We start from the raw sequence: 20,943 nt of genomic DNA, 5'->3' as shown, positions 1-20,943 counted from the left end.
GTGGGCTTTTTGCATCTTGGTATTGTTTGGCTGCTCATTGCTCCACTCTTAGACACTCCTAGAGAGAACCGCTCCAGAGAACGCTTTGGGCTCTGGTTTCCAGCTGCTGTTCCAGGTTCCAGCAGCAACTTTGGTTGAATTGCTGGTCTGCTGAAATCCTGCCGACTACGCCAGGGGAATCTCTCCCAGGAACTGAATGTAAAAAGATCTGCTTCTCCTGTTCCCATTAACCTCTTTTCTCTCCTAGCTAGGGTAGGTAGGTGGGATGGGAGGTGTAGGCATTAAAGAGGTTCAAATAAAGCAGGTTTGGAAAAGGCAGAAGCCTACAAAGTAATTGTATGAGTGCTGACACAGAAAGAGAAAGAGGGAAGGCAAACATTTTAGAATTTCTTTCTAGTATGTGGGCTTAAAAAAGGATTTCCTGAATTTAAAGTAATAAGGAAAAGTACAAAAAGAGCACCAGCCAACTTAAATAATTCCAGTTCCAGGGAATCCAGCTCCCTCTTCTAGCCGCTGTGAGCATATGGATACCTGCACACAAAAAGAGAGAGATACAGAGACACACAGACATGCACACGTGCACGCTCATGCACACATGCACACACACACACATACACATACTTTTTAAAGGCCTGACTAGTTCACATAAAGAGTTGTTTCAGGTCAGCAAGGTATAGACACTAAGATCCTGTCTCAAATAAATAAATTGTGGGAGGAAGCAAAAAGAAAACAAGTGAAAAATATTCTATTTCACACAAATTAAAATAAAAATATTAACATCTTAAGAGAGGGCTGGGCTGAAGAGGTGGTTCAGTGGTTAAGAGCCCATACTGTTCTTGCAAAGAGCCCGAGTTTGACACCCACATCAGGCAGCTCACAACTGCCTGGAACTCCAACTTCAAGGGGGCCAGTGGCTATCTCCTGCACACGCGCACACACACAGAGAGAGAGAGAGAGAGAGAGAGAGAGAGAGAGAGAGAGAGAGAGAGAAATAACTTGAAAATTAAAGGAAAATTGTTTTTGAATCATTTTAAAAAGAACTTAATAGACAACTAAGAATATAAACAAATGATTTAAAAAAAAAAAAAAAAGCAAAAAAAGAAAAGAAACAAATGCTTACCACTCAGGAGAATTAGAAAAATATAAGTACAGAAAGTGCGAAATGTTTTGGCTTCTCAAACTATGAGTTAAAAACTATACTAGAATAGACATACGGTGGGGAAGCAGATGGTAGAGAGCTAAGAGTCGTTAATGAAGAGGTAAATATGGTGAAAATACATTATATGCACATATAGAAATATGCACAGCTTACATATGCTAATAAATAAAAAGTATTATACTTCTTACTGAAATGAAACAACTAACTGGACAATCTCTTGATGAGATTATGAACAGCAAAATCTTTCAAGAAACGAGTTAGTTGGGTGTTTGTAAACTGGCAGGAAGAAGCACCAGAATTCATCCCCCTACATTAGTTTTAGTCTTAAAAACCTTGTTATTTTGGAGAAGAAAATGAAGATGCAGACATAGAAATTATGCAGGAAATGTTGTCAGAGCATTGTTTTGTTAACTGACAAAAAGAGGATGTAAGCTAAAAATTCCAACATTGAATAAAAAGGTAAGCATTCTGAGAATTTGAAAAAGAATGTTCTATAAAGCCACTAAGTCATGTGGACAGAGTTCTTCAAGGTCACACCAAATACCTATATCACACTGAGTGGTGAGGGAAAAAACACGCAACCTCTCAATGCCAACACTGTACAACTGTATTGAACAAAGGCTGGAAAATAAAAAGATACAAATGTTAACAGGATTTCTAGCTAAACTAAGCAATCACAGGCTATCTTAATTTTCTGTTATTTGCTTTATCTCATCTCTAACAAATGTCATATGACCCTTTGTGTGTGTGTGTGCGCGCGCACACGTGCACATGTAATCTATGCATGTGTATATGTGCTTGTGTACACATGGAGGTAGGGTGCTGCGTATGCTTGCATGCAGAAGTCAGAGGTCAATGTTTGATGCCTTCACTCTCCACACTAGTTGTTGTTGTTTTAACATGGGGCCACTCACTGGACCTGGAACTCACTGTCTGGGGAGGCTGGCTGGCCAGCAAGCTCCGGGAATCCCCCTGTCTCATCACCATCAGCACTGGGGTGATAGATGCACATGCCACCAGACTTTCTCCTTACATGAATGCTGGGAATCTGAACTCTGGTCTTCACACTTGCTTGTGTCATCTTCTCCAGACCCACATGCTGTTTTTGTTTAAAAAAAAAAGTATTCTCGAATAATCACATCTTGCTTTAAGTTACAAAACATGGTTTGATATTTATTACCAGAAAAGTTAGAATAACTTGGGGGGGGAACCCCATGGACTGACCTACTTACTTACCAACCAAGAAGGCTCCGTGTGAATTGACCTATCTTTTCTACTGCAGGAAACAGATCTGTGCTTAGGACAAGCTGACACAAGAGGACAGAGACAAAGACGGAGAATAAGAAAATTTATACATACGTCTCACACTGTATAATAGCAAAGTCCAATGTCAACTGCTAAATCTCTTGAACACAAGGATAAAACAAAATAAGAATTTGATATTTTCTAAAACGTAAGTACAGAAGAAAGTGGAATGGCTACCAAAAGTTCGGGTAGTAGGTCTGGAGGAGGGTTACAGGGGTTTCTTGTTTTCCCAGGTACACTTGGGTTTCCCAGGTACACTTGGGTTTCCCCATTCTGAAACACAGCTTTATAAATTTAATCACTTATCTATAAAAACTGATAGGACTTACAAAACATGCCAGAACTGTTACGTTTCCAAACATATTTTTAAAAATTAACAAGGGGAGAAAAATCATTTCCTGGCAAGATCTGAACCGAGTGAAATATTGGACACTATCTTCATGAAATGTTTCTTGGTCCTTTCTGGTTCACGGACATTGAGTTCCTCTAGTGAAGTTCCTGAGTTCCTCCCCACTGGGGAATTTATTTCCATTCCTTTGCCAAGACAGGACGTCAGCACTCAGTCATCACTCAGATGTCCACTCATTCACTGATGCAGCCAGCGACCTCCTAGTGCCTGACCCCACACACACAGGCCAAATCTGAAAGGAAAGTCATTCACAGCTCTCTTTTTTTCATTTTAAATTAAGACTGCTTTTTCAAACTGAGGGGAAAAAAAATAAGTATTTTAAAGGTCAATGAAATGACACCTAACAATACTCCGCTTTGCTCATAGGTCAGTGCCTAGCCCAATTGCCATCAGAGGGGCCAAGTCCAGCAACTGATGGGAGCAACTACAGAGACCTACACCCAAACACGAGGCGGCGCCATGGGAACCCCAAAGGACTGTAGGAGCCAGAGAGGTCAAGGACACATGAGAGCACAGCCCAGAGAACTAACTAAGCAGGGCTCATGAGAGATGGTGGGAGAGGAGGGGAAGCTGAGAGGAGTGGTGGCAGGGGATGCAACGCAAAAGAGAAGATTTTTTTTAAATTCTTTTTTAATCTGTCATGAGTTCAGAGCTAACTGAGAAGAGCATAGAGAGATTGGGGCGGGAGGGGGGGTCCTTTGTGAGAAAAGCAATAAAGTGCTAAAAGCTCTCATCTGGCAAGGGCTGTAGCTGAGTGGTAGAGCACTTGCCTAGTGTGCAAGAGGCTCTCAGTTCAATCTCATGGCCCAAATAAATAAACAAGCCACATGAATATTTTAATTATGCCATTTTCTGTTCAACTAACTATTGTGTGGGACGAACAGGAGTGTTTCCGGTTAGTGGAAGACCTCCTCAAATCCCTTGGTTGTACTACAAATGTGACTGTGCATTCTACAGACAACCTGTCTTTGATGTAAGCACACATGGTTGTCACTCATATAAACAGTGTTTGGGTCAAGAGTCTCACAGGCTGAACTCAAACTTGCTATGCAGTCAAAGATGGCACTGAACTGGTACCCGGTCCTCCTGCCTGTGTTTCCCCAAGTGCTAGGGTCACGGACATAGGCCAGTATTTGCTCATCTTAAATTTATTTTGAAATGTTGATGAACATATAGAATCTTTTCATAATCATGATTTCCTCAGTACATTCCCACTGGGATGTAGTTTGAAAGCATTCAAATTAGAAGCTACCAGGAAAGTCACTAAATTCTGAAAATAGAAATAGCTTCAACAACTTACGGACACATAGCAAAAGGATATACCTGTGGTTTCTCTTCAATGCTGAATTCAAAAAGAGTCACTTCGGTTAAACTAGATGACAGAGACTAACTACTTACTGGAAGATTCTGTAATGTAGCTCTCTGAATAAATCAAGGCAAACACGATCATCTGAAATCAATAAATTCTCAGAGTCTATCGTATTAGGGAAAGAGTCCAATCTGCACAGGCAACTTTGATCAAGAAGTGGGGAGGGAGAAGGAAAGAGAGAGGAGGGCAAGGGAGGAGAGAGGGGAGGGAACAGGGAAGGGAGGGGGAGGGAACAGGGAATGGAGGCAGGGGGGAGAAGGGAGAAGAGGAATTAAAGAGAAGCCACAAAAACTACTAAGAACAAAAGACACCAACATGAAATAAATTAACCCCAAGTTTTTCTAATGATTCCAAAGAGCACAGAGAACTATTTACTGGAATTACTCAATGGCGTGCAATCCTGGGGAAAGTCCAAACTTCCTGGCCTGTAAAGCCTCAGAGCAGAAGCTCACAAAGCCTTCCGCCTTGACACAGCATGATAAATTTAACTCCATACTCAAAGAAGCATAATATAAACTATAGAATCTGTTCACCTAAGACCAAAACAGACTTGTCACCAACAGGCACTACAAAGGACAATATTACATGCAAATCAATACTCTGTGTTACCAAGACTGAAAACTGAAAAACAGCAGGGCAAACAGTACAAACATCAATGGGTGTTTGACATATTAAGAAATTTCATTATGAACTGGGTGTGGTGGCATATGTCTGTACTCCTAGCACCTGAGAGATGAAGGCAGGAGGATCAGGAACTCAACCCAATCATCAACTACAAAGAAAGGTCAAGCAAGGCCAGCCTGAATCATGAGACCTGGCCAGAAGAGGAGGGCAGATCCATTGTAACAAGAGTTTAGCACTGTTACGGTGTGAATATGAACTATCCCCCATAGCCCTGCATATTTGGAGTTTGATTGCTAATGGGATTTTGGGAAATGACTGGATCCAGAGGGCGCTGACCTAACAGATAGATTAATCCCTTGGTAGACTCATATTATGAATGGGAGAAAATAGGAGACAGGTGGACTTCTCAGAGAAAATGGGTCACTGAGGACAAGTCCACAGGGATAGCATTTTCCCAGTCTCACTTCCCTCACTTCTCTTCCTCCTCACCTCTTTCCTGTTCCACCATAATCCACAGTACTCTAACACATTTGTGAGGAGCGGGTGTTAATATCCTGAGCCACAGGAACACCTATGACACTGACTAGATTTGGACATAAAGCTGTTAAAGATGTTAAATTAACCTAGAGCCTCAGCCTAACTTTACTGGTGTCCTTAAAGAACAAGTTAAGTGTAGAAAGTGACACCAGGGACGCACACACACAGAGGAGAGAAAGCAGAGGCCTAAGGAAGGTGACCATCTTCAACCAAGGAGAAAAGTCTCAGGAGAGACCAACCCTGCCAACAACGTGATCATAAACTTCCAGACCTGCAAGCAGTGGAAAGATGAGCCTCTGTTGGCTGGGCTACCCAGTCGTTTGTATTTTTACTATGGAAGCCTCAACAAACCAATCCAATGTTGTCATATTCCTGGGAACACAGCAAGGCAAAAACTGTAGCTTCCTTCACAGATGGCTCTGACCATGTGACTGGTCTCAGCAAAAGAAGTGGGAAGCAGAGTGCTGTGTGACACTTGCAGGCCTCTCATGCACACTCCTCAGACAGCAACAGTGCCCGGAGGGACCTTCACGGCTGCAGCATGGTGTAAGCAACACTTACTCTGAACCCCCATGTGGTGGGAATGAGAGCTGCCATGTGGGCAGAAAGTAGATTTCTACAACAACCAACAGTTTCACACTCTGGGATTAGCGTGTGATAGCAAAGGTTGTGGATTTAGAGCCAGACCGCCCTCACAAGAAAGAAAGAAAGGGAACTGGATGGCAGGGAAGGGATGCGTAATTCAGAACCGCTCTGTTGTGAGGATAAGACGTTAATGGCAGCTCTTCCCCAGAAGCTGTCCCACTGCCCATTCAACCCAGGGACTGGCAAGGTGAAAGGCAAAATATTCCTCCATCTTGCAACATACTTTCAGAGAAATAACAGACCAAACCAGAATGTAACTCTGTGGTATAAATTTTTCTAACAGAACATTTGTTAACCATGGCTCAGCAATCCACGAAGTGTGTCAGACACACCCTAAGAAGTCAAGGCTGACAAATGGCAAAAGAAAACTTCAGAATTCTGGCATCCTGTCTCTGATGACAAGTGGCCCTATCTGTGTTGAAAGCTACCAAGAGGTATGTAGACAGCCTGCGGTCACCAATCCCTGATGTTGTAACATAGCAGTATTTCTCTGTCTTTCCAAATTCTCATAACAACTGGTAGTGTGCAACCAAAGACTTTATTATTATTATTATTATTTATAACATATACAGCTTCCTATCTACATATGTGCCTGCCTGCACACCAGAAGAGGGCACCAGATCTCATTATAGATGGCTAAGAGCCACCATGTGGTTGCTGGGAGTTGAACTCAAGACCTCTGGAAGAGCAGACAGTGCTCTTAAACACTGAGCCATCTCTTCAGCCCTGCAAGCAGTATTTTTAAGTTCCATAGAGTCATGAGCTACAGGGAAGGGAAGGATGCATCAGACAGTCAGCAAAAAAAAAGTAATACCAGCTTCAAAATGTTGGGAGTCGCTGACCTCCACAACAGAGTCTTGACTCCTAAAACCATAATGTGCACTGAGGAGAAAGAGCACCCCTTCATGATAAACTCTTCTAGCTTTTGAAAAGCACCGTGCAATTCTCAAAGCAAGAATCCCCTCCATGGAATTCCACCAGCAAGTGTCAGTTATGATTGCCTTATTCTCCTGCCTAAAAACACAGGTATGAAACGTCATCTTCCCAGACTGTTATTCTAGTCTGTGGAAGATGCATTCGAGAAAAAACAGGCAGCTTCACACTCTGAGTCAATGTGGACCTTCCAAGAGGCAGCAACATCTCGGGCGGAACCATCAGAGGAAAACATCTCCTTCCCAAGCCTTCCCCAGTCTCGGAGGACCTGAGTGCCTATGACAGGATATTTTATAGAACCTACCTGATGCAAGCACAAAACACACCGCCGGCTAACTGGGATCAAGTCTAAAAGCAAACCTAAGTGTGCATGCCCTAAGACACTATAATTTAATATTGATGACGATCTTCCTTCCTGACAAGACACTTGACGGTTCCTAAGCACCCTCCACCACTTCCTGATTCCAGCACCTGAAAGGTCTAGCTAGCTACCTCAAATTGCAGGCTGGGCATGTGGTCTAGTTTTGAATAACATAAGAACGTTACACTTCCAGTCTGAAATTAGCTTCTACAGCGTTCCTTTTTTAAAAAGTGAGCCAACAGTGTTCTGTCCAGCTTTCCTTAGGCAGCCTTGAAAGAATAAAAAGTGGCCACGCCAACCAACACCTAAGGAAGACATCCAGGCTTGGGAGGTGAGCGATATTTGCCAAGCCACTACCGTGCATAAAGACCTAGGCCAAGCACGGCCATGACGGAGACGGTTGGAGCACACGGTTCTCCTGTGCTCACAGGAGGTGGGGGCAACGGAGGCACATGGGACCAAGCACTGCTATGCCATGAAGATGAGTACAGGAAAACCGGTATCTGCCACTCAGTAGGCATGGCAGAAGAAGTGGCAACTGAACAGAGTCGGGTTTCAAAAGGCAGGAAAGAGCAGGGATGGTGTGTCAAGGTGAAAACGTGCTATATGTGAAGCTATAAAAGTGTTTGAGGCGATACATGGTCAGCACAGTAGACAGTAGATACTAGTGAGACATAAATACATGGTCAGCACAATAGACAGTAGATACTAGTGAGACATAAATACATGGTCAGCACAGTAGACAGTAGATACTAGTGAGACATAAATACATGGTCAGCACAAGAGACAGTAGATACTAGTGAGACGTAAATGGAACAAAAGCTAAATTTGGACCAGAAAAAAAGAAAGGAAGGGAGGGAGGGAGGAACAGGAGGGAGGGAGGGAAGGAGGGAGAGAGAGAGAGAGAGAGAGAGAGAGAGAGAGAGAGAGAGAGAGAGAAAGGGAGGCCTTTCAGGAACTATGGACCATTACATTGAAAAGAGCAAGACCTAAAACAGGAAATGGAGATCAGGAAAGCTATATAATCACAGTCTTCATGAATTGTTATTTTTTTTATTTTGTGTGTGGAGTATATGCATGTGCATATACATATGTGTTATATAAAAGTATCTGCTCATATGTGCCTGTGGATACATCCACTTTTTTTTTTTTTTTTTTTTTTTTTTCTGAGACATGGTCTCTCACTAATCCTGCCATTTGGCTAGACTGATTTGCCAGCAACCCTCTGGGATACACATATCTCTGACCTTCCCCTCCAGTGCCAGAATGTCACCACACCAGTGCCAGGAATCCAAACTCAGGCTGCATAGCAGACATTCTACCCACTAAGCATTCTCCCCAGCCCTGGTCATCAATTTCTAGTTGGGTTACTATCGAGAAAGATTTTCAACGTAAAAAGGGTAGTTTCTGCCACAGCAAATCTCACAGGGACGGGACAGCATGCTCGGTCGCTCTGCCACAGCAAATCTCACGGAGACGGGACAGCACGCTCGGTCGCTTTCTCCTCTGCATTCACCACAAGTAAGACCATAAGTATCCTATCCCGAAGCTACTTGGGTTAAGCAAAGTCTCACCTTTAACTCCTCACCCCAGGCAGGAGAGGGAGCACAGCAATCACCTCCTTCCACGACTATTTCAGTCCACGCACTGTCTACACTAATTACGTTTTCACCCCCCTCCTCCCCTTTTTTAACTTGCAGGAACGACGATGTACTGACCACAGGCTAACTGCAAGTGTAACGTGAAGGCCATGGCTTCAGAAGACAGGAAGTACAGTGGAACAGATTAGCAAAACCTCTCTAGCTAGTCTTCAGGATGATCACACAACTGACCTTCTACTAAAATACATTGAGGAGAAATTAATTAATTGATTGATTGATTATTAATTAATTAATAAAGGCGATTTGAAATCAGGTAATCCCAACACTTAGGAGGCTGAAGCAGGAGGGTCACAAGTTCAAGCCCCCCCCCCCCACCGGACTACACAAGACCCGCTCTCAGAACAAGCTATTTGAGTAGGCCCAAAAGGTCAGTCTTCTTACCTACGAGGTCTGGAGTTGTATCACTCGTAGATTTATAACCAATAACAAAGCTATGCGCTGTTTCAAAATGACTACCATTTCTTTATTAGGAGTCTTGAGTTGGTTGTTTCTTTATTAGGAGTCTTGAGTTGGTTAAAGTTTCCAGGCTTTGTCACTCACATGAGTAGTAGATGTTTTAGCACCCTCTACTGGCCACTTGTTACATGGCGGCTCCTAGCACTGCCCACTCCAGAAGTCATAACAAACAAACAAACAAACAAACAAACAAAACAGACAACTAAAAGAATCTTGGCTTGGAAAAAGGACAGAACTCACATGAATTTCTGAATGACCCTGAACAAACTTTTGTCATTTTCTACAACGTACTATGTATGCAAAGCAGTATTCTCAGAATTGGTGACTATAAAATGAAAATATCAACCAACTCTGAAACCTATTGAAAATGTTCTGCAAACTCGTAAAATATATTTGGGGCATTGCAAGCTTATTTTAAGATGAGAATGTGAAAAATCTGTTTAGAATTGTTTATTGATGGCTAGTAACTGATTTTCCCCATTTTTCTCTGAGTGCTACAGATGGAAGTAGCATCCCCCAAATTCACTTCTCAGCTGTACTTATGTGTAAATTAGCCTGTGCAATTTACACGTTTTCTTGTGCCTTATTAAATTCTGTCAAAGCTGTTATTAGAACTGATTTTGTACTGTTGGGTATTTGTGAAAATTGACAATAAAGGCCTGTGAGAGAGTATCTCCAAAAGGCTGTTTAAAAAAAAAAGAAAATGTTCTGCATTCTGTAGTATCTAATATTCAGTCCAAATATCCTTTTTTGTGTGTGGAAAACATATCCATTTCATTAGTATTTAAACTTGCTTTCTTTCATCTTAATATATGCTCAAAAAATAAATGCTCAAATTACACATATACTAAAAATTGCTTTAAAATATATTTCTTTCTGATCTATTACCAGTAAATGTTCAATTTGTACAGCTATAAACCTGGGTTCACATAAAAATTTCTCAGGCAAAGTAGTCATGAGGAGAAAATTATAAGTTCTAATATAGGGCCGAGGAGGCTCCCTGAGTACAGTCAAGCGTTAGCAACTGTGGGTCCTTTCAGTTCTCACTGTTTCACTCAGTTTCTCTCAGGAAGCAGAAAAAAATTAAAGGCAACACGGTATTCATTGTTCAACAGGATAAGCAAAGGATGAGGGAAGAGGTAATACATGATGGGAAAATGTCTTCACTCTATAATCTATCCTAGCCAAACCACTCTTTACTGATCAATAAATGCTTATTGGTTTGATGTTATGCATTCAGCACAAACATTGTATAAAATACTAAGATTTAAAAATATCCCTGCAGTCTTAGACCTTGTGATCTGGTTGAACAAGACGAACCCACCACGGCTGGGGAAACGGCTCAGCAGTTAACAGTGTTTACTGTTCTTGGCAGAGGACCAGCACAACAGCCCCTGACTCCAGCTCCAGGGAGTTTAACAGCTTCCTCTGGCTTGCATGGCACTGTATTCACATGGGATACACACACACAGGCACACGCATTTAATTTATATACATGTAATTAAACATAAAATAAATCTTTCCCACAATGTCAAAACAAAAAAGTGCCATGTTCTTAAATAAAAGCATTCCCTGGAAATCCCAGAAATACATACACATACACATAAACACCTTTTCATATGGAAACACCATCACAAAAACAGTAGTCGTGGGCTCTGATGGAATTTCTGACTTATTTTAATTCTTTAGATTTTTTTTCAGTACTCTTCTACAATGAAAACATAGTGTCTTAAAGAAACAAATTAGCACTTTATCAAAAACCTAGTAACACCACCACTTATAAACAGAATGTTGTACATAAAAAATAACCTGTAATATAAACATTAATGTAAATATAGTTACATGAAAGAACTCATCTGATATTATTAATGACTTCTGTAGCCAGGGACTACAGTGATTTTTGTTGTTGTTGTTGTTGTTGTTGTTGTTGTTGTTGTTATTGTGTAGTTTTTCATTTTTCTAATACTTCTACCACAAAAAACAAAAACATTCACTTAAAAGAAATTCAAACATGTGCAATGATGTGTGAAATTCTTCACCTGAAATCACTGTAGAGTAAAATGGAGCTTTTTAACCCTGAGTGGCAGTGTGACATAACTGCCTTTTTGTCACTGTAGCAGCCCAAACACTCAAGCAATGTGGTGCTGTTTTAGTGGTGACCTTGGTGGAGAACGGAAGGCTCGGCTGTGGTGGTTGCCGGTGGCACAGACCCCATTGAGCTGGTGGTTTTCTGACCTGGAACATTTTTTAAGTAGTGATTGGTGTGGGAGGGCCCAGCTGATTGTGGGTGGTCCCACCCCCGGGGCAGGTGGTCCCGTGTTGCATAATGAAGCCAGCTGAGCAATCGTGAGCAGCAAGCCAGGAAGCAGCACTCCTCCATGGCCTTGGCTGCGGTTCCTGCCTCCGGGTTCCGTCTTTGATTGAGCTCCTGCCCCGAATTCCATCAGTGAGCCTCACCTGAGAGTTCTAAGCTGAAGGAAACCCTTTCTTCCTCAAGTCGCTTTGGGTAATGGCATTTTTTCTGAGCAATAGAAACCCTAAGTAAAGCAACCCTCATTAAAATTTCAAGATATCACTCATGCCTTAAAGAGAACCATTTACTGCTGAGCAGTGGTGGTGCACGCCTTTAATCCCAGCGCTCCGGAGGCAGAGGCAGGAGGATCTCTGTGAGTTCGAGGCCAGCCTCGTCTACAAAGTGAGGCCAGGACAGCCAAGGCTACACAGAGAAACCCTGCCTCAAAAAAAAGAAAAGAAAAGAAAAAGAAAAAAGATGAACAAGTGACCTACCTGGGATCAGCGCTGTGCTGATAAGGATGTCCACCTCCTTGCATTGCTGAGCAAAGAGCTTCATTTCGGCTTCAATGAACTCTTTGGACATCTCCTTCGCATATCCTCCCTGACCCTCACCAGACTCTTTCAGGTCCACCTCCAAGGGTTCAGCACCTAGAGATTTGAACTGCTCCAAAGCTGCCGCTCTGGAGTTGTTGAAAGGGAAGCAGTAGTTATTTAAATAATCAGGACACACACCTCAAAAGCCCCATTTTACGCATACACTTTAAATCAACCATTCTCAGCCCTTCCTGATGCTGCGACCCCTTTAAATACAGTTACCACATTTGGTGGTGATCCCCCCTCCAACCATAAAATTATTTTCACTGCTACTTCATACTGTAATTTTGCCACCGTTGTGAATCATAATATATTTTTGGAGATAGAGGTTTGCCAAAAAGGTCATGGCCCACAGGTTGAGAACTGTTGCTTTAAGTAAACCATATGTAGTCCAAAATCAAGAATTTACTTTGCTGTCTCTGGCTGACTGTTTCAATGACTTTTTAGACATAGGCAATTCTCACATGTTCCCACCCCCCCTCTTAGGGGGGAAAAAAAAGAAGAATCCCAACTTCCATTTAAACTGAAAGAATGTCACTATTTCCAGTCCTGGTTATGGTTCCTTTAGATCCCAATATTGACAATAATATCTGATAGACATTTTCATTAGGATTTGCTATCACGCACCTCACACAAGTTGAGGCTTTTCATTTACAATTGTCCTCAGTGAATTCTCATTGTGAGACGTCCCCATACAAGTGACTTTTAGTAGAAATGCTTTAAAATTTAAATAAAGTGATTTAGGAGGCGGGGCTTCAGTCCTCACAAACTCATAAGCTGATTTTAAAGAGCAAACGGATGTAGCAGCAGCACGTGCCTGGACCCCAGAATGCAGAAGGTGGACCCCAGAGGAGATTTAGTGTCTCAGAGAAAGTCTAGTTCACATGAGATGGTGTCCCAAAAGAATATTGCAGTGAATAAATGGTAAACTGTGACGAGCCAACATATTTAGATTATGCAAAACATATCCCATTTAAAATAAATAAATGCCGCCCAATCACTATACTGTGGTTAGAAAATGAGAGCCAGTGGAGATTTCTCTGCCACTACAGTAGCCAACACGTCAGAACTAGTGATTTGCACACAGAACATGGCTGAGGCACATTGAGCTCACAGAGACCGTGGCGGCATGGCCAAGGCCCACATCAGGTCCAAACCAGACCAGGGTCCCAGCAAAGATGGAGAAGTACACAGGAGCTCTTACGCTCAACCAAGAAGCTAACTCTAATTTACAAACTCTCACAAAGGAAAAATTGGCCCCTCCAATGGAGTCTTAGTGGGTTTACAGACCACGCTTAAGGGCAGACCCATGCCCAGCAGTAGACGGCCAAAATAAAATGAGCTCAAAGGTATTTTTGAGATGTTTTGGCTCACATTGCTTTGTTTGGCCATTTTCTACCTTACTAGTCGTTGCTTGTGTGTGCGCCTGTGTGTGCGCCTGTGCGTGTGCGCGTATGCGTGTGCCTGTGTGCTTATGCATATGTGCACCTGTGCATGTGAGAGTGTGTATGCATTTTTCATGCTGTTTCTCTGTTCCCTTTCTTAATTTTCTTTCTTTAGGCATGTGTGTGCATTTGCTCATTTTGTTTTGTTCTCGCTTATTTGTCATTTTTATTTGCCTGTTTGTTTTCCTGGGAGAGGGTAACAAGGCAAGGATTTGGAAGGGTGGAGAGGTGAAGAGGGTCCCAGGAGAGATGAGAGAGGGTAACAGTAATCAGAAGGTATTGTATGAGAAAAAATTACTTTCAATTAAAAAATAAAACCTACAGGAAAATTGATGGGACTTGCGATGTACAATATTAAGGTCATCATCCAATCACAGAAGGAAAATAAAAGCGTATGTTCTCCCTCACATTCATACCCTAGCCTATAATGTATACATGCATATGAATATATGCAAACAAATGTACATATGGGTATCGAATAGCATTTAGAAAGGAGAACAAGGAGGAGAACTATTAGGTGATGATGAAGGATGGGTCATAAACAAGGATATAAATGTAATTTTCTAGTCTTAACTCTGTCATGGTTTGCTGTTTTGTTTTGTTTTGTTTTTTGAGACAGGGTTTCTCTGTGTAGCCTGGGCTGTCCTGGACTCCTTTTGTAGACCAGGCTGGCCTCAAACACACAGAGATCCGCTTGCCTCTGCCTCCCACGTGCTGGGATTATAGGCATGTGCCACCATGCCCAGCTATGGTTTCTTGTGTGTGTGTGTGTGTGTGTGTGTTGTGTGTGTGTGCGCGCGCACGCGCGCGCACACAAAAATGTAATTGGTAATAAAATAGCTTCAGAATGGCCATTCTAGCTGTATAGAAATTCAAAGAGGTGGAAGGAGTTCAGGACTGGGCAAGTGTTTGCTTGAGTGGCTACATTAATCTAACTGCGTGATTTCCACCACCACCCCCACCCGTGACAATGTAATTTGTTACATTGTGGTGGTTTTTATATTAAGTAGATAAACTGCAAATAAAAGTAGAATCTTAGTTACTTTTCAGTTGCTGTGATAAGATACCATGACCAAGGCAACTTATAAAAGAAAGCATTTAATTTGGAGCTACAGTTGCAGAGGGTTACAGTTCAGGACCACCATGGCGGAAGCGTGGCAGCAGGCAGGCAGGAAGAACTGCTGATCATGTTCTGTGACCATTTATTCTGAGAAGCCACACTCTTTCCATCTTTGATTTTTTTTTTTAATGTCTATACATGATTGGCAGTGCAAGGAGACCATTCAGTTGGCAAAGCATGTGCTGAGCATACACAAGGCCCTAGATTCAATCCCCAGCACTGAAAAATAAATAAGATTGGCAGCAGTGTTATTACTCTAGTGCCCTCACTTATAATAAACAATGTATGTGTTATGAACCCAAAAAAGAAACAGAAGAACAAACTAATCACTGGACTTAATAAATGCTGGCATCTCCAGCCATGAGGAAAAAAATTTAATCAAACGTCTCTTTGCAAACAACCTACGAAAATGTTTCATGACTGGCTTAAAGAAATACAACGTACACAGAAAGCAGTTTCTTCTACGTGTTCTGTAATCTTCAGAGAAAAATAGTCAGCTCTCTCCTTATATGCAAGGTATATAGATGCCTTGCAAAAAATACTACAATTACAGTTCATGTGTTGCTATTCCCAGGTAAAAAGTGATTTGAAAACCAGGAGTGGTGGTGCACACCTGTAGTCCCAGCACTCAGGGAGGCAGAGGCAGGCAGAGGCAGACGGACCTCTGTGAGTTTGAGGCCAACCTGGTCTATGCACTGAGTCCAGGACAGCCAAGGCTACATGAGAATCCCTGTCTTGAAAACCAGTCTGCGTCTATAGGTTGGTGACGGAGCACTTGCGTAGCGTGCACGAGGACTGGGTGTTATCCCCAGTCTCGCCAAGTAATCAGTATTTGCAGACTGTCCCATCAGTTCTATCTGCTTCCATCCACTCAATGACAGGCATAGTCTCCTCCCAATGTATCTCTTAGCTTTGCTCATGCCCTCCCTACTGCCCAAAGCATTCTAAAGATTAAAAGAACACAGTAAAGCAACATGCTACAAGCCCACCACAGACAACTCTGGCCGTGTTGCCAATGGACACAAAGAACTGCGGCCTATCAATTTCCAATTACTTTATTATTTCTGCTTTTTTTTCCCCCAGTAAATAATAAAATTTTTATTGGGCCAACCTTTAAACAGCAGGGAAAAAAAGCATTTTTATTGGAAAATGCATAGAGAAAAGCTTCAGAGAGCTAGCCTAGTCTCTAATATAATTGGCCCCATTTGAAACAAGTGTGTCTAGTTAAATATTAATCCCTAGTTAAGTACTCACCTTGTATCAAACCCTCGGACAATTGCACCCATCGACTTCGCTGCACCTGCAGAAGCGAGCCCAGCAACGCCACCGCCAACTATCAGGATCTGAGGGGAAAAACAAAACAAAAAAGGGATGTTTTAAAGTTTGACACTGGCAACTTCCAGTGCCTGGAACATAGCACTCAGTCAGTGGTACGAATGGTGGTACAGATCAGACACGTGAGTGCAGCAAAGGCTCTGTCCTTCAGCTGAACCAACAGTATTTTTAAAAATTGATCAAAGAAACAGCCTCTTCCAGGGGCCGCAAGCTTTCCCTAAAAATACTACCCTGGCAGTCAGCAGCTCAGAGCAGAGGCCATGCAAGCACCATCAATACCACACATGTTAAAGATTAACCCAGTCCTCCCCACTGTACAGAAACTACCACCAAATGGTACTTCAACTAGCCCTCCTTCTCCAAAGCCAAGGCTTTCTTGGGTTCATAGAACACGGGTTGGGGAGCGGGGGGAGAGACATGGCAAAGATGGGCACAGCTTTGACAAAACATCCAAGCCAACTGCTGTTTTGAGCTCAAATGCTTCTGAAGATCTGGTGACCAAGTACAGAACTGAAAACCATCTTGAATGATCCGTATCTGAAGTCGGATGCAATGGAAGTGAGTCCGCTTAACCACAGAAGGATCAGACCCAAGAGAGCCCAGGGGTCCCACAGAAACTCCAGCCTCCCAGGCCGGAACAGGAACACACTGGAAACAGTGTTGCTCCTAGCCTCAAGACAGCCTTCCTGAGGAAACAAGGCGTGTTGTGCATCCCATAAATGGCCAGATGAAGACAGCTCCTTGTTCTTGCAGGAACAAACAAATGTCACCCACAGAAACAAGGAAGTTTGTAAATTCTCACCCACCCATCAAGCCCTCACTCCTTCTGCATTTTTAAGGAGACTAGGCTGTCAAAACTGTGTGCTCCAGTGACCCCTAGGGAGTGCCTAAGAAACCATGGCAACAGATGTTGATGGTGGTGGTTCAGGAGGGGAGAAAGTCCACAGAAATTGGGTCAGAAAGGGACCTCAGCAAAACCTTGTTCTACACAGAAGTTCCAATAACTCTAAAAAGAGGAAGAGGAAGAGGAGGAGGAAGAGGAGGAGGAGGAGTTGGGGGAGGGGGTGAGCGGGGAGAGGAGGGGAGGGGGAGAGGAAGAGGGGGAGGGGGAGGGGGGGGAAACAACATACAGAACCAGGCTAATCATCCTGCCAAGAACTAGCACAGATGCATGAAATCACTCTAATATTCCGAAGCAAGGAGAATAAGGTGTTGAATGCCAACCTGAGCTACAGAGCAAGACAATGCCACAAAAGAAAAAAAGAAAAAGACTGAAAAGGACACATGGTTACAGTTAGGAGAAACAACACCCAATAGACAGAGCAAGATAACTGATAGGCTAGAGAGACAGCCCAGTGAGTAAACTGCTTGCTGTACAAACACAAGGACCTGAGTTCAGATCCCCAAAACCCCTGTTTAAAAAAAAAAAAAAAAACAGGCACAGGGGCTCGAGAGATGGCTCAGAGGTTAAGGGCACTGCCTGCTCTTCCAAAGGTCCTGAGTTCAATTCCCAGCAGCCACATGGTGGGCTCACAACCATCTATAATGTGATTTGGTGCCCTCTTCTGGCGTGTAGATGTACATGCAGGCAAAACACTGTATACTTAATAAATAAATCTTTTTTTTTTAAGTACTTAAAAAAAAAAAAAAAAACAGGCACAGGACGGCACATCTTTCTTAGTCTGAGTTGCATTGACATAACCTGTAGGGGTGGCCCTGCGTCATCCAGCCAGACCTTTGTTTCCCACGTCAGCTTGGACCACCTTGCTCATCATCACACTTCAGGGCCAGTAGCCTTCTTTGCCTAGGACACACTAACGGTTTTCATGTCGGTGTCTTGTGCGCCCTGCTCCCTTTTGCTAACATCCTAAGCCCCGGGTTTCTTTTTCCACCCTTCGTATCTCTGCTCAGCAGCCAGGGGAGCCCGTCCTTCCCCTAGCACTGCCTCATTACTCATCGTCCTATCATCTGTCTGGTTCTTTTCTTATAGCTAGACTTCTATCACAGGATTATCTGGGTTTTTCCATCCTCGTGGTGACCCGCACGGAAATGTAATTCTTATGCAGCAGGGATGGTGTTTATCTTGTCCAAGCTTCTCCCTCGCTCCTGGGTACCCAATACTTTTTTTTTTTTTTTTTTTTTTTTTTTTTTGCATTAAACCGCTTTGAGTTCATTTTAGATTCTTTTTAATTCTGTTTAAAAATAAATTTAAAATATGATACATGATAAGCCCAACTGTATCTAATTCTTCCATTTCAGAAAATTACTTCTTACATCAAGCCAAAGTTACTTAAGCTGAATTTATTTATTTATTTATTTATTTATTCCTTTTGAGACAAGGTTTCTCTGTGTAGCCGTAGCTGTCCTAGACTCCCTTTGCAGACCAGGCTGGCCTCGAATTCACAGATAGCTGCCTCCCGAGTGCTGGGATTAAAGGCGTGTGCCATTAACGACATTTCCTTTCTTTGTGCTCAAGGCGTCGGGGAGGGGAAAACACAGCACGGCATACATGTGCAGGTCAGAGGACAACTCATAGGAGCTGTTTTTTTCCTTCTACCAATGAGTCCCAGGGATTGAACTCGGGTCATCAGGTTTGAAGGCACAAGCGTTTATTCCCTTGGCCACTGAATTTACACACTAGTGGACACTGTCACCTTTCCACATTTTAGTAACTCACTTAGCTCTCCTGCTAAGCCTCTTGGGTTTTCTTTCCCTCTTTAATTGCATATTACAAGTCTCCTCTCAACTTGCACATCTTTCTTGATTTCCTTTCTTTTTTTTTTTTTTTTTTTCTGCTCTTTAAATTTAAGGTTTTCCCCCATTTGTTTATTTATTTATTTATATAATCACTTTACAACCTGATCCCACCCCCCCTCCTCTCCTCCCAGGCCCACCCTCACGCCCTGTTCCCCCTCATTCTTCTCAGGCCCACAGCGGGTACCAACCCACCCTGGCACCCCCAAGAAGCAGCAGGGCTAAGCACATCCTCCCCAACTGAGGCCGCATTGTTAGGGGGACCCACATATTGGCCAAGCTGCACATCAGCTACATATGTGTAGGGGACTTAGATGCAGCCAATGTAAGCTCTTTGCTTGGTGGTTCGGTCTCTGTGAGCCCCCATGGGCCCAGGTTAGTTTACTCAGCAGGTCTTCTTCTGGTGTCCTTGACCCCTCCAGCTCCCCTAATTTTCCACACCTTTCTAAAAAGGTCCTAATCAAAACTAAGTTGTTGGCTCTCATATCAATGCATTCAGCTTAAGAACATCACCAAGTTTCTGGCCAGTCGAATGCCAGACATTTCCCCATAGGCTTATGCAATAAGTTTCACATTTCAGATAGAGGAAGTTTAGTGTCTGTGTACCATATATTTATGACATTCACACATACTTTTTTTTTTTTTCAGTTTTTCAAGACAAGGTTTCTCTGTGTAGCCTTGGCTGTCTTGAACTCACTTTGTAGACCAGGCTGGCCTTGAGCTCACAGAGACTGGCCTGCCTCTGCCTCCCGAATGCTGGGACTGCAAGCTTGCACCACCACACCTGGCTTCCACGTGTATATTCTTATGGACATCCTGCCCTTTGTTTAAAGGACTCGCTTTCCTTACCATAGTTTTTTTTTTTTTTCTTCTCAAGGCTGCTTTTTTTATCCCCCCGCCCCTCCCTGGTAGATTTATTGGTAGGACAATTCTGAGTTTGTAAAATAAGTATTTAAGAACAGAAAGCAGGCAAACAGACACAACATTTATATGCCCTGTTTCCTATGCCTCGACTCAGGGTTTATATTTAGTGGACTCTGCATTGAAGGGTCACAGCGTAATCTCCCTTGCTTGCACCCTCCCATCCTCACTGCTTGTCATTGGCTGCTTTCCTTCTCTCTGCTCCCAGTCCAGAGTCAAGAAGCAGCACCCTTCCCCTGAGCCTGGATTACCCCACCTCCCATTATTATTTCCTGTCCTCTGGACGCCCCTCCCCACCCCAAATGACAAGAGTGAAGAAATCAAAGAAGTGTTTTCTGCAAACTACAATATTGCAGTAATTAGGAAATGCAGATCTACTTAATAGTATCTGAAGGTTTTTTTTTTTTTTAAGTAATAATTAATTGGCACACAGATCGACCCAGCCAAAATCCATTTAGGAACTCAAAAAAGTCTGCCAGGCAGTGGTAGTTGCATGCCTTTAATCCCTGTGCTCTGGAGGCAATGACAGGTGGATCTCTAAATTTGAGGCCAGCTTGGTCTACAGAGTGAGTTCCAGGACAGACTTCAAATAAGTCAAAAACTGAAAAATCAAAAGAAAAAAGACTAGAACTTTCAAAACAAACAAACAAAATGCAAAAATTCTTTTTTTCAAGCAATATTAAATGTTCAACACTAAAGCTTTACTTTAAATATCTAAGTACAATAGTATCTGTGAGGCTAACCCAAAAAAATAAAATAAAAACACTTTTAAAAATAACTGTATTTTTTAAAGATTTATTTATTTATTATGTATTCAATGTTCTGCCTGCATGTATGCCTGCAGGCCAGAAGAGGGTATCAGATTTCATTATAGATGGTTGTGAGCAACCATGTGGTTGCTGAGAATTAAACTTAGAACTTCTGGGAGAGCAGCCAGTGCTCTTAACCTCTGAGCCATCTCTCCAGCCCAAATAACTTGTATTTTAATAACACCTTCAATTTGTCTCCTTAATAAACACT

The 20,943-nt window shown here is 42.7% G+C and overlaps 1 protein-coding gene and 1 non-coding gene across 2 annotated transcripts in view; one reads left to right on the top strand and one right to left on the bottom strand.

Moving 5' to 3' along the window:
* The window catches only part of Nnt (nicotinamide nucleotide transhydrogenase), a 90,918-nt gene that overhangs the window by 50,393 nt on the left and 19,582 nt on the right, over positions 1 to 20,943 (bottom strand). Inside the window, exons 6-7 of the mRNA XM_051172594.1 lie at positions 16,168 to 16,256; positions 12,247 to 12,434 (exon numbers count right to left, since the gene is read on the bottom strand). Of these exons, the coding sequence (XP_051028551.1) occupies positions 12,247 to 12,434; positions 16,168 to 16,256 (277 nt within the window). The remainder of the gene's footprint in view (positions 1 to 12,246; positions 12,435 to 16,167; positions 16,257 to 20,943) is intronic.
* Positions 11,473 to 11,544, top strand: LOC127212526 (small nucleolar RNA SNORD36). The gene has a single exon (XR_007833567.1). It is a non-coding gene; the product is annotated as a small nucleolar RNA SNORD36 (small nucleolar RNA).

The sequence above is a fragment of the Acomys russatus genome, chromosome 30 (genome assembly GCF_903995435.1).
Source record: "Acomys russatus chromosome 30, mAcoRus1.1, whole genome shotgun sequence".
NCBI lineage: Eukaryota > Metazoa > Chordata > Mammalia > Rodentia > Muridae > Acomys > Acomys russatus.
This window is presented reverse-complemented; position numbering and strand designations above follow the sequence as displayed.